Source organism: Nilaparvata lugens, chromosome 13, assembly GCF_014356525.2.
Source record: "Nilaparvata lugens isolate BPH chromosome 13, ASM1435652v1, whole genome shotgun sequence".
NCBI lineage: Eukaryota > Metazoa > Arthropoda > Insecta > Hemiptera > Delphacidae > Nilaparvata > Nilaparvata lugens.
Window position 1 is genome coordinate 20863571 of NC_052516.1, and position 14985 is coordinate 20878555.

General features: G+C 34.0%; 1 protein-coding gene across 1 annotated transcript in view; it reads left to right on the forward strand.

Annotated features, from left to right (window-relative positions):
* LOC111053469 overlaps positions 1–14985 on the forward strand; it is a 169526-nt gene that overhangs the window by 140948 nt on the left and 13593 nt on the right. The window contains exons 6-8 of the mRNA XM_039440061.1: positions 5344–5422; positions 6719–6858; positions 8494–8640. Coding sequence (XP_039295995.1) covers positions 5344–5422; positions 6719–6858; positions 8494–8640 — 366 coding nt within the window. The remainder of the gene's footprint in view (positions 1–5343; positions 5423–6718; positions 6859–8493; positions 8641–14985) is intronic.

Here is a 14985-nt window from a genome sequence, read left to right on the forward strand (position 1 = left end):
TTCTAAATATTGCAGAATTTTATTTGCTACCGAATATTGTGAACTATTATGACTTATTGTAGGATAACAAATTCAAATTCAGGCGCTCATTTTCACAAAAATAAAAATGAACTTTCACTTCTCCTTGGGAAATCATTTCATATAATTCCAAAATTAATTGTATCGAAAAAATGGGAGTGTCTCGTTTAGACCAGGTTTCGTTTACACCAGGTCCTATTCTACAATGAAGCTGAAAACTTGGTCTAAACGCACATCTTGGCTAAACGAGACGGAATGCTTCGATTAACCCAGGTTTCGCCAGGTTTCGTTTAGGTCACCTGGTTTAATCGAACTACTGAGCTAATCGAAGCATTCCGTCTCGTTTAGCCGAGGTGTGCGTTTAGACCAGGTCCTGGTCTAATCGGAAAAGTCCGACCTGGGGTAATCAAACACCTAGACTGACTAATCGAGCACCTGGACTAAACGAATTACACTCAAAAAAATGTCTCCAGTAACTTACAAAGTTCCCAAAACACAAATCAGTGGAGGTGATGTGGTAGATATTGCCATAGATGATTAATATGATGGTCTCTTTTCTCCAAATTTCACCGTACCACATTATAAAGTCTAAAGTCTTGTCAAAAATGACAAGTTTTGCTAAGAAACAAGTGGCAAGCAACATTGCATGCCACAAGCGTCGACCATGTAAAGCCTCCGCAATGCCTCATTGGCCAAGGTACACTAGAACACTACACAACACCCAACACACAACCAATTCAGCAAAACGCTGCGTTATTTTTTCTCCAATGTCCTTCATTCATTGTTTCTGATCCATGGCTGTGGTCCACTTTAAACTGTCAGCAGTCCCTCCTGAATAACACCAATGCTTCCCATTCAAACAATGCTGACAGTTTAAATTGAATCCGTGGCTGCACTCTATATACCTATAGTGAGGTCCAAGTTATAATGGAAGTATTTGATTAGCATTGGTGTTGCTATCCTTGTCTTACACTCGACTAAGCAGGTAGCGCTATCTTTTTTTAGCTCCGCAATGTTGCCAGATAGTTTCTTAACAATGTATAAATATAATTAGGAAATTAATTATTCAATATGAGTTTTGAAAATCTATCATTTAATCATTGAAATAGCTATTTTCTTGAAGAATAGAACAATAGAATATGATTGATTATTTTGAACAAGAATGAACAGTTAGTATTCCATCAGATGAGTATAATTGTGGATTTAAGTGAATTTTTTTATATTTTTGGCGATTGTGAAGGGAGATTTTTGTTTGGATTTGTATTTTGAAATTAATCAATCTGATAAATTCTAAATTGTAGTAGATACATTTTTTGGAATCAAAATAGTGTGTGAATAAGGTTATCATTTTTACATAACCTCTAGACTGTGTACTCCAAATTAAGGTTTAGAGCAGTTTTGGCCAAATGCCTGTTGTTTCTACCTGAATTGTATTTGCATATGAATGAATAAATAAATATACTAGTATCAGCTTTCTTCTTTAGGAGGCGGTGGTAAGGCAGAGAATTGGCAACGCTGTTCTCCTATCTTTCTTCACTGACATTATAACGTGGACCTCACTGTAACAATCTAGATTGTTTATTCTATGCTCATTCTATGCTTATTCTATGCTTATCTATACTATAATGAAGGAAAGAACTGGCTTATACACGTACGGGATAGAAAAATCATGTTTGACGCATCATCACGTCTGAACTACTGGACTGGTCAACTTGAAATTTTGCATATAGATTCTTGATTTAGCGAGGATGGTTATAGGTTTATTTAAAATTCGTCAAGATTCCAGTAGGTCAATTTTTCAGTTTGTCAAGGTTTTAGACCTTTGCGGAGCAAGGGTTACCGGATAGTAGATAATATTAATGCATCCCATTCAACCAATGCTGTCATTCAATCAATACTGTCAGTTTGAAGTGAATCTTACCGTACCAACAACATTATCCTGCTCCTGAATTCTCTTGTTGGAAATTTCTGTTCCAGTGGTGTGCTGTTGTTATTGTTATTGTTGTTGTTGTTTTGTTGTTGAATAGTTATTTGAATTTGAATCAATATGCAAATTTTGATGGCGCGGTGCACAGGGTAAAATGCTTTGTTGTGAACTGTGTCTGCCATGATTGAGCAGATATTGTTAACTCGTCTAATTGAGGTGCTGTTGGCACATGCCAATTTTTTTATACGTTTTCCAAACATTGAGTGTAATGTGGGTCATACTTGTCGAAAATTGAAAAATTTGGCGTAGAAATTTTTTAAAATTATTAATGTGCAATAATTATTCTTGATTTTCAAGAATAACGTGGATGAATAGTGATGATATAATATTATGAGTGAAAGATGTGTAGTGAAATTCACTGAAAATATGTTGTCATTCTTTAAAAATAACATCAATGCTGACATATTGAAGTGAATCTCAATATATGAACATCATTTTTGAACTTGGAACATGTGAATATCTTTTCTTGGAAAACGAATTTCAAAAGTACTGTATTGTACGGTACCCATCCGAATTTGATCTTGAAAAATAGTAAATGTATTTAGAGGTTGAAATATTGAGTGAAAAGGGATGATGTTATAGAAACATGAGGTTAGAGTTAGTGGTTGATATGTAGAGTTGAAAGGAAATCGAGATACAGAAGTAGAAGAAATATGAAGTAAAATAGAATTAGTACCTGCAGTAATTTCTTAGGGCCGGTTTCAGAGCTCGGGATTTGGCTAAGTTCTAGACTTTAAACAGCTGGAGTAAGAAAATTGACTTTCCGAAACGGGTCGTAGTCATTGTCAAAGTCACGTTTGAATTAAATTTCAAAAAACTAGAAAATTGAACATAAAATAAAATAAAGAGGAAATAATGTTAAGTTTCAACTATTCTGAATGATTTAGAAATGTTTAATTTCGTCAAGGAAAAACGTTTCCAATTTATTATAGAAATGAGAAAATGAAAACTGCCACTACTGTTATAAAAACTGCGACTACGCCCCGTTTTGGAAAGCTAATTTTCTGACTGCAGCTGTTTTAAGTCTAGAACTTAGCTAAATCCCGAGCTCGGAAACCGGCCCTAAATGTATAGATGTAATTGATACAGTGCCAGAAATAATCTTGGTGTAATATTCATGAATTTATTATTTTCACTACTGGAATCAGTGTGGAGCCTTTTTCAGAAAAATGTCCAATATTTTTTTCTATTCAAATCAAATTTGACCGCTGTAGAATGATTTCATTCAATACATTATCATAGAATAATCTGATGTAATTTCACGGTGGTTCAATTCAATATGACTTTTGTTGCAATTAACCCCTAGTTTTATCAATAGCTCCATCAATTAGTGTTGGAGTGAAAATTAACAGTTCTAATAATAAGCGTTTGTAAAGTAAATGAACAATCAACAGTTCAACTAATATTAATTTGCCATGTAATAGTTTTTAATGATCAACCGCTAAACAAAGACGTCATACGCTTTTCCTGGCATTAAACAAACAGTTAATCACGGTTAAATTTGAAGAACTACTTGCTACTGGGAGTTAGTTTGCCTAATCGGTTTACCAAATTCTCTATGAAAAACTTCATATGCGTACTTCTCGATATTTCACCTTTCCCTCATTAATCATCATCCGATTATCAGTGCTCAATTTTTCCTTTTTTTTTGGCTCAATTATTGCTCAATTTTTAGTCACCGCCATAGCACGCGGTTGAAAAATTACGCCGCTGGAAGAAAAAATTGCGCAATGTTGAAGGCTGCAGCAATATCATGACAAAACGTCGAGGTTAACGAACTAACAACCGTTTTTCCAGCTTGATTATCATTCATTTTGCGAAATGCTGTCCTGTCGTGAAAACACTACAAAAATTAAAGATGGAACCACAAATTTGTCGGATCACGATTTTGAATTTGCCGCTAAATGGCGTCGGCCTTGAACTGGCGGGAGATTTAAAATTATTGAAGATGAACCTTCAATCTTGACTCGGCCTGTCACGTTTGCTACAGTGTCAAATTGACAGCATTGGTTGAGTGGGACGCATTGATGTTTTATCATAAGGAATACTGACAGTTAGTAGTGAACCTCACTATAGTTATCTCAATGGAGCTGCTGCTATCCTTGTTGCATAAAAATCACCTAAAGAAGCTGAAATGTAGATGCTTGACTACTTGATTTATTTGACTGTCTTCTGTGAAAAAGATAAGACCTGGTTCGTCGGTCGAGGTCTAAAATCTACGACCTTAGAATTCAAATAAAACCCAACTTAGAATGCGAGCCAGTTCTGCTCTCTAAAAGACGCCGATTTACATTCAAATCTTTTTCCACCTAACGATTGAAGATTCACTTTTAAACTATCAGCATTTCCTTCGAATAACACCAACGCTAACCATACTACGAATGCTGACAGATCACTCACTATAACTGAATCCCATTACGGCTATTTTTTTTAAAATGGCGTTGAAATTTTTCGATCTTGTCAAGTGCTAATAAAACCTGGAGACTAATTTACCCGGCGGTTATTTGAATTCTCGGTGATATCTTGTTGAGATTTTTCCTTCCTGTCAAGATGTCCCACTTGATCCACTTCAAACTGTCAGAATTCCTCATAAGTTACATAAATGTTTCACATTTAACACATGCTGACACATTAGAATCGATAGTGAGATATATTTCAGGCAGTCAGCATTCCTCACACGTATAATCAATGCTTTCCATTTACCCAATGCTGACAGTGTTAAATGAATCTTACTCTAGTGCTAAGAAAAAAGGAAGACTAAGATATACCCGACGGCTTTTTTCAAATAGTCTGTGAAATGTTGAAGTTCTGTTCACAAATATTATTTGTCAAAAAGTTTTGAGCCGGCGGCTGAATTTATTGGTATAATTTTTAGTCGCCACGAAATAACGCTGAAATTAGTTTTTCTGATTGTAAAATATTATAAGCTATATTTTATAATCTTTTGGTTAACTAACCTGATAGCTGAACATCCTTTTCTTATAATCCAAACTTAGGATGATTTTTAGAGAGGCAATTCAGATATAAAATGCAAATGCAATTCGATAATACAGTTTGTAAAGTGATTTAAATAATCAATAGAAATTAATAATAATGACAATTTCATAGTCATTTTATTTTAAATGAATAATAATTTATCTCTTATCACATGATAATGTGAAACTGTCTATATCGTCATGTAGCCTACTCTGTAGTACAATCGTAAAACAATACAGTCCATTATAAAATGTGTATTATTTTTGCACTAGTACTGTTGTATTCCATGATATATTTTGTCAGTCTGTTGATTTTCATTTTCTATTAAGTAGGTATTTAAAATTGGTGTTTTCTGCTTCCAGGTACTCATGGAATCAGGGTGAAATCATGTTTTGCTTTCGACAAAGGAAACAGAAGTGAGATGCTCATTGATGAAAGAGGGTGAGTGCATTTATAAATATAAATATTATAATTTAATTTATTATTCGATCTCGATTTAGCATTTATACTGCGTACAAAATAATTTTTGACTTGGAGGATTATGCGGCGCAGAGAAATGAAGGGAGATAAGTCAATTACAGTGATAGAGTCATAGGTAGAAGCGTAGTTGCAAATTTGACGATTAGAATCAGTCGACTCAATTCTTTTAGAGAGGAAACTTCTTAAGGTTCGAAAGCGCTTGAATACCCACTAGAAATTTGAGAACGCTGGCTGGTTCAGTACGGCACATCACCGCCGTTGTGTCCCTATCGTTGTAAGCCTTCTCTGCTGCGCAAGTCTCTTCCAAGTCAAAAATTATTTTGTGCGGAGTATAATGTTCAAAACTACAATATAAAATGAAGCAAATTTATCATAATAAATGTTTATTGAAGATTATTAGTATTATTGCGATGCTAGGCGAAAAAAATATTTAATTTATGTTCAAGTATAAAACTTATTTATTCTCAAATGGTTTCTTTGTAGTTATTCAATTGAATAATTTCCTGCTTTTCTCAAAAGCCATTTAATTTGACACTTGAAAATTGCATAATTGACCGAAACATGTCGTTTCTGTAAAAAACAAATAAAGAATACTAGTTTATTCAAGTTATTATATAATAATCTATTAACAATTGAGTTGATTTTGGTTTGTTTTCTTTGGTTCATAAACACGAACACGATTGATGAAACATATATATATAAGCTTTTTCCTATTTTTCTAGGCTATTAGATCTATAATATACAATATATTTATTTTTCCTACAATTTTTATCAAAACATCTACTAGAAGTTGAACAAAATCACATCAAACTGACCAAAAATAGTCATATGCAGTCAGTTATAAGACGATAAAAACCTATGATGAATAAATTATTATTTTATTGTTGTTATATGCCCACGTGTAAATCATAGAGAAAATATAGCATAAAAAGATATGTCATTGTATAAGTAGTTTATCTTTAAAATTTCTACCCGATTTTTTGTTAACGCAAGCCGATTAATGTTTTAACCGTGTGAGACTGTCAGAACGGCACAGTATGAGAGACTACCAGCGTCACATAGCTTAACGAAAAAGAACTACTAGGACTACCAGCTTGAGTTGACATTGAAAATTTGAACATAAAAGCCCTATACCATGGGATAACGTCTTGTGCCATATTTTCTCTATGATATAATATTCATGTGGAAAACTACACACATTTTTCCTATCTGTATTTTCGAGCCCTTATTTACGTTAAATTGTTTTATATTTTTCAGATGTCCGAAAAATCCATCAGTGATATCTTCGTTCAAATACGACGAAAAGCTAGGAGCTGCAGATGCCACCATTTATTCAATATTCCGCTTTTCAGAAGAGCCTGAGGTCCATTTCCAATGCGATATCTCACTGTGCAAAGGTATTTGTCGAATTTAACTTTCTATTCATCTTTTCATTCATAGGGAATGTTCTTTATTCTTTATTGATTCATAAAATAAGTACATCAAAATGATAGGGAGAGAAAAAAATAAGGTAGCCTTGTGCTATTCCTCTCCCAAATTTAGATAAGGTTGCACATAGTCTGAAATAGGTTAAGTCTTGTAGTTGTTCACTTCACAAAATTTTAAATAACTTCACAAAATAACTTTTCATTCCTTATAATCTTCCTTTCTAATTTCTGTGTTGTTGTGAAGGTGATACTGTGGTAAATATGCATATTAAATGAAGCCGACTGGATATTGTCAAAACCACTGGTTTATTAACACATTTTGATATACTAGTTTCGTTTGTTACACCATTATCAATCTCAAGTAAATTTTCCTTCCTACTTTTATTTTATTTAGATAGAGGGCTGAGTGCAAGAGAGAGAGAGAGGCTGCGTCATAACTTAATCCTTGAGAAAAAAAAATGATAACTTCTCTATCCTACATATCCTATTTAAGAGCATCACTTTCTCGCCGTCTGTAATTGATTGATCTAAACTCAGAAAATGAAATAATAGTGAAAATTAAGGCTAAAAATAAAGCCTTTTTTTCGATTATTACTTTTTGAGATATGAGCGCCTAAAGTTTAAATCTTTGAGACAGAACTTATCAAATTCGGTAAGAGATAGGCCTAAATACATAAGATTTGGAGTATAAATTCTTCATGGTATTGTTGATTGAATAAAACAAAAATGTTCTAAAAATATCAATTCTTGAGAATGTTATTCAATTTACCAAAAATAACTCAAGCAAAAGTTATTTCTGGTCATTTTTGGTAAATAGAATAACTCTCTCAAAAATTGATATTTTTAAAAAAGTTTTGTTTTATTCAATCAAAATACCATGAAGAATTCATCCTCTGAATGTCATGGATTTATCTCTTACCGGATTCGAAATGTTCTTTCCCAAAGATGCAAACTTTAGGCGCTCATATCTCAAAAAGTAATGATCGGGAAAACATGTTTTCGTGATAAAACTTTTCTATTTCCATGGCTTGAAAGTATTTAAATCGAAAATTTTTGAAAAATATCACCAGTAGAAAGTTTCATTTTAGCCTTTGCACAGCCTTGCCTGGTCGACATAAAATAGATACTGATTATCAATAATTATCAACTGTTTAAAGCTGAATTCCCACATTAGTAAGCGTGTTGGTAGCCTACTGTGAAAATATTATTTCCTTGAGTTCTATTGGGACTATTCTTACTTGCTTGGCCGGGCTGAGTGAGAATAGTCCCATTATAATATTCATGGGAATAACTATAATATAGCATGGGAATAATATTCTCACTGTACCGAACACATACACTGATATTGATATATGGGAATCCAGCTTCAGCCTATTTTCTCGTTGTTCTAGATCTATCTTAAATAGATTTGAAATTTTTCTTTTTCTATTGATAATGGATTGTATTATTCATTAAAATGGTTCAGCCTATTTTCTTGTTGGTCTAGATATCTCTTAAATAAATTTTATTTTTCTTTCTTTCTTTATTGATGATGGATTGTATTATTAAAATAGTTCTTCTTTTTGTTAGTTTAGCAGTTATTTTAATGATTTACCTTTTCGATAGGTCTATGTCCAGAGGTGCAGTGCAATGACAATGAAGGCTTCGCTCTGGCGCAGGCTGAACCAAAAGATATCTACAGTGAAACCGTGGATGAGGGAGCTCTTATGGCCAGTACCACTGTATATGTCCTCAAACCTGGTGAAGTTCCAAGTAAGTACTCCACTTTCTACTCAAATTCGATAGTAGTACTTGAAAGAGTTACTTAAGTTCACAGTATTATTATTTCTCACAGATCTTATTCGCACAAAGTATAATATAGTAATACAGTATGTATATTATAGCTGTCCGTTATACAGAACTAAACTCCAAGTTCAATCCAAAAAAGTATCTGAAATTTTTCTGATATACAGAATGTTCTGAAAAAAGTGCCTTTAAGTCAGGGCCCCCCCTTATATATACAAAACGCATGGAAAATGGACAAAATATGTTAAGCTCTGCAAATATAATATTAGAATAAGGGATTATTTTTTTTAAAGGTCTATTGTCTATTATAGACTTATTCTACATCTTCATTTCCAAAATTAAATTTTCCACAAGTTCTGTAAAAAATATGTTGTGTTTATTGTACATTTAAAGCTGCGTACACATATACGCGCTTCCAACCCGCACCGAGCACGCTCCGCCCTCGTACCGCCCTCGTTCCTCCATCGTACCGCAGTCGCACCCATCATGAACGTTACGGAAGAGTTAGATCTTCTCGCGTTCCCCGGTCGAACCACTGTTGCTCCCCGGTCGATCATCAATCGCTCTGCTGGAGTGACGTTCGGTTGCGGAGCATAGCGAAAATCTGTACGCACCTTTACATAGTAAATCTGCTTCAAACCTTTAAGGAACTTGTTTTTCGGGACCAAGTTTCGCCACATATCTTAAAAATTACTGTAGCTACAGGTCTGGAAACGGTTTTATTCAATTTTTCAGTTCAATTTACATAAAGTATACGCTAAATTTTACATCTTAAATGCCAATAAATACCTGTAGTGCTTCGTTCCAGCAGAGGGACTGAAATTCAGCTTGTATAACTTGGAAACGAAGCATTTTCGAACCTATGTTAATTAGAACTTTTTTCTTCTTTTGATATGAGGAATCACGCCCTGACTTAGGGGCACCTTTTTTCAGAACACTCTGTATATTACTTGAAAGGATTGCCATTTCCCCCTGATATATTTTCTCCATTATCATACCTTTATAGCTTATAATACCGTGCATAATTGATTCTATGCGCAAAGTATAGTCCAACCAATAAAGTTACTGGTTATCATTTGATTTATCTGTCTTAATTAAATTGAACTGCAGGGTTGCAGATCGATTAGGTTAGATTAAGCAGAAATGCAATTATATAACAATAGCAACTAAGAAGACAAAAAGAAGATGATGAAAGGATAATATGCAGTAATTGAAGTCGGTTACATCTTATGTAGTAGTCTTCGTGGTACCACTCTTTGTGGTTAGGTTAGGTGACATTCTATTGTTCCATATAGTTGTCACGTTATTATTTATATTTAAATAACGATTAGCCTCCTGCTTGGCATCAGTCGGTAAAGCATGAGATTTGGTATAATTAGGTCGTGGTTTTCTAATAGTATTCAGTCTTAAAAAAAATCTTGATAGGCCTAGATATGGGCTTCTCCTATAACTCTTGTAATTCAATAAATAATAAGTATATATAAAAATGATACTTATACTATAGAGATGAGGAATAAAAAATAAATTGCACACCATGAAAATTTCACACATATATTACACAAATAATGCAAAGATCAATCGAGGCAAAAAATATATAGAGCGATAAAAAATATAATATAAAAAATAGAACAATATTTGAAATCAATAAAAATATCACAGGCTAAACTTTATATTCTAGATTTGTGGCACGAATCATTACCATGTGCCTTTATCTTGAAATCATATGCATTCTTTGGCATGTAGCTGTGACATGTACTTGCTAATACTTGTCGGCTTGGATAATTCAATCAAAAATATGTGCTCTAAGATCAGCTTGATAAATTAGCCACTAATAATCCAAATATATATATATATATAAATCTCTAGTATTTAGTAGATTTATTTGTATCGAATATATATTTTCATCTCAGGGTGCAAGATTCGGCACCTGACGGAATAGGTAGAGCCATTCATCTAGTGAATTAGAACTATGATAAATTATCGCAAATTGTATTGCAAAAAATTAAATATTGTATGCATACGTTTGATAGCCTAGATTTCGTACTTCTTTGATTAAATAGAAATTTCTAAAATATTGATCTATATTTTTCTTTCAATTAAATACCTTTAATACTAATTTTTTACTTGCGCAAGTATTACTCTTATTAATTTCTCAATTTATAATAACCCTTTCGGCGAGCTAGCTTTGATCATCAGATTAATTCGAAGCACTAGGGCGCCCATCACTAAATTCAAATTTTAATCACTCACGTGTCGAAAATCTTCTTGTAAGCCGCCGATGTCGATCCAACTCCATGTGGTCCGGGAATATGGTAGCCGGAATCGTCTCCTCCAGGGGTTATAAATTTAATAAAAAAATGAAAAATGACTTCTGCTTCACAATAGCATCACGAAGTCTTTTAAGAAATTTAATAATTTACTTTAACTTTAATTTTTTACAAAATTATTAATAAGGTACTTCGCTCTAAAATATTTGGGGTCCTCTTATGGTGGCATCTGGCTGGCGAGTGCTGGTTCTTCCTTTTCAAGTTTTACAGATCCTCTTTCCGACTTTCAAATTAGCATAAAATTTAAATATCCCAATCCTCCGCCATTAAATTCAAATAGATCTTACAAAAAATGCCAAAATATTGCTTAGATTATATGATTAATAATTTCTTTGCATTCGAGCCATATTGATAACATAGATTACACAAATTTTTACACAAAATCTACTACATTTATATAAATATATATAAATATTTTTGAATTGGCCTACAGTTGCCGCCTATTAACTGCCGTTTTACTATTGGTGCATGCAAATTTTATTAGGTATTCATGCGCCTGGTAACTCTTATTTCCTGAATACATTAAATTATTTTTATTTGGTTTTTTATTTATGCTCTTTGCATGCTAGTTAATATTCTATACATTAGTATTAATTCCATGCTACCTAATAATTAGCCACGTGGACGGGTGTTTTTTCACATTGCACACCATCCGAATGCAATAAAGCTCTGCCAAGGGGTTTTGGTCAGATTCTACGTTCTTCGGTTTGATCGATCTCTAGGTCACCGATCCGTGAATACATCTATATAACCTCAATCTTCAAATATTTTATAAATAATCTATTTATGAGTAATAAACTTCCTTCAAATCCTTTTTAAGTTCTTGTACCATTTAGCCAGAACAAGCTGATGCTATCTAATCTTGTTTATTATCTGCTTGGCGATATTAGCCAATTACTTTATTTTTAGACCTATTACTATTTCTGTTAGGGCTTTTTATCTACCCAGATTTAAATATGTTACACGCGCCCCTGGGTTTGAATTCAAAATATTTGAGAATCACAATGTTTTTAATGAAAACCCACCCTTCAATACATCGATGTACACTATACTTTATTTATAAATTATACTCTCCTACTTCTATCACAGATCGCAGACATATTTGCTGCATCTCCTTTATACCTTTATCAAATACAATAACAAATTCTCCTCCTCAACACACATAAAAATATCATAAATATAAACTTCTAAACGCACTCCTCCTGACAACATTTACAACACAGTAAATTTTAAATTCGCCGCTTGCAGGGCCGCCAACTTAACTACACACATTTCATAATTCTCATAAATGATTCCTTTTAGATAATAATTTCGATTCATAAACTTCTGGGCTTATATCTTATAGTATTTCTTAGGTCTTAATATAAATAATTTTCTATACATCAGGTACAATACTTTCTTTTGCTAATGGCTCTTTGGTTTTAGTAACTGGTATTCACTTTAAGTCTTTTCAGGTAACAAACGTGGCATAATTAAAAGTAATAAATATAAAACATATAAATAAATATATCGACATTAATAAATATAATAAATAACAATAATAAATAACTCTTTGGGTACAGTACTTCTTTTTATAAACATATGTTCAACAGACATTACATTCATTTGATTTGGGTGGCTTTGGTCAGCTGGTCGCTGTTCTACATTTCATAGTGCTACATGTTACATCAGAATTTGCTATCGACTTTCATAACTAACCTAACTGCTCAATTTTTTCTCTTAAAAAGGTAATTAACAAATTTTAATTTTATTATCCCCGCTTGTGTCCTTTTTTATCTGATGTATATGATTTAATTACATATTTAAAAATTGTTCTTTTCCTTATTGCAGGCTTCTAACGGCTGGAAGGAATTAAAACATTGGATTGTTGCCACGAGGTCCTATACCAATATTAAATTTATTAAGGAAGGTTAGTAATCGGTTTGATAATAATGTTTTCCTTGATTTCTTATCATATTTATTTCAAATTTGACGATATAGCATGTAGAATTGTTGTGGTTTTCCCGTATCTTGGCTTTTTGCTTGTAGCTATACTGCTGTAGGCCGTTCGGTTATCTGCTGTCCGGGTTGTTGTCTGTTGAGGCTGTCCTAATATTAATTTATCTTTCTCAAATTTAAAGCCCTTGTATCTGGTGTACTTTTTTAAATAATTCCTTGATTCATTAATGGTAGTTCCTTTCAATCCATTCTTATTCCAATCATCATGTAATTTTAATTCATCTTTCCTCTTATGTTCATTTAATATTCTTGAACTCGGCTCATTATAACTCAATAGGCTTACAACAATAAACATTTTTATAATATTAAATTTCCAATTATCAATCATAGATTCATTTAATAATAACAATACAATATTTTCCATCATATCTACAACACAGTATTTTATTAATATCACAGCCATTATAACAAACATTACACACCATATCAAAACATTTATTTTCTCCTGATTAGTATAACCTCTAATCATATAGCCAGGTACTTCCATTTTATTTATATTATTTTTTATTGCTTCCATTCTTCTCAAACACCGTTTATCCTTAATTAACCTCAATAAGTAGTCCACTTTATAATTATCCTCCACGCATGAATCCATAGTAGTTTCGTAAGCAGCTCCGTTTTTATCATATTCCTTTGGCCTATTCTTCCGGTCACATAGCTGGTTTGCCCTCTTGAAACGTATGTGCCGCGGATGCAGGTTGTCGGCAATCTCTTCCTGTCCTCCTTGGTGCCGGTCCGGAATCCTCCTTGGCCTCTTGAAGCGTGCATGCGGCCTCCATCGGCGCGCGCGGTTCCTCCGTTTCTTCCGCCTCCGGGCCTTGCGATGCATCTTCTTCTTCTCCCGTATGCCGTCCTCTCCGTCCTGATGCCGGTCGGGTGTCCTCGGGCGCCTCCGTCTCCGGGCCTTGTGGTGCTCGCCCCTCTTGTCCGGTAGTCCGTCCTCCCTGGTGTCAGCCTCTTGGTCAAAAATTTTGGGGTCCTTTGTCTCCTTCGGTGGTGTCCATTGGTGCGGGTGCATGGGTTCTGTGGGCGGATGCTTGGTGGCGGTCTCCTCCTGGTAACTGTTTATATTTATTAGTGACTCTTCGGTGGCGGGTTGCTCTTCGGCGGGGAACAGGATACTTAGTAGGGATTGATGCTTGCGGCTGGTTTTTGGTGGTGGTTTATCTGGTATTGGCTTTTGTTCTTCTAATAATATTTCCGGTAAATCACTTCTGAATGTGGTGTATGACGTTGAAATATCCTGCTTTTCTTGGTTTGTTTCATTTGGGCTTGTGCTTGTTATATCGGGGGTATCATATAGTCCTGGTTTATTAGCTGTAGCTTTCTGTGTATCTGGTGGCGGGGTTGTTGGGTGTTGGGTTCTGTGTTTTTTGGTGATTTGATCTGGACGCATGCTCTAATGTGTAGTTTGTACTTATTTGATGAGGTGGCGGTTTGTAATTTTTGTCGTAATTATTCTGAGTGTTATCATTATTTGTGTTAAATCGATCACGGCCATAATAATAATTTCTTTCATAGGTTTGCTGTGGATATTTATCAGCTGTTTGCAATCAGTAATGGGTTGTGTGGCGAGTGCCATTCTAACTTGATACGGTAGCTTCTTTAAAATAATACTTGCTAATGCCGATTCATTAATGGGCTCGCTCAATTGAGAATTTTTAAACTGTAGGGCAGTGACGAAAGTGGTACATGCACCGTCTAAGTTAGGGTTGAAATCGCATGATATAATGTCCGCTAGCACGTCCAACTGTTTACTTCTGCTCCAATACTGTTCCAGGAAGACAGCTACAAACTCATCCAATGATGTAAATTCATGGGCTCTACTCCGAAAGAACATCAGGGGTTCGCCAATCAATAAACTAGTCAAACGAAGACGCCAAAAATTCCAAGAGGTGGGTGTTAATGATTGAACTAGTTTTATCTGATCTATAAATTCTTTAGGTTGGAGATAGCGGTCTGTATTGTCAAAACGGCCTAATTCATT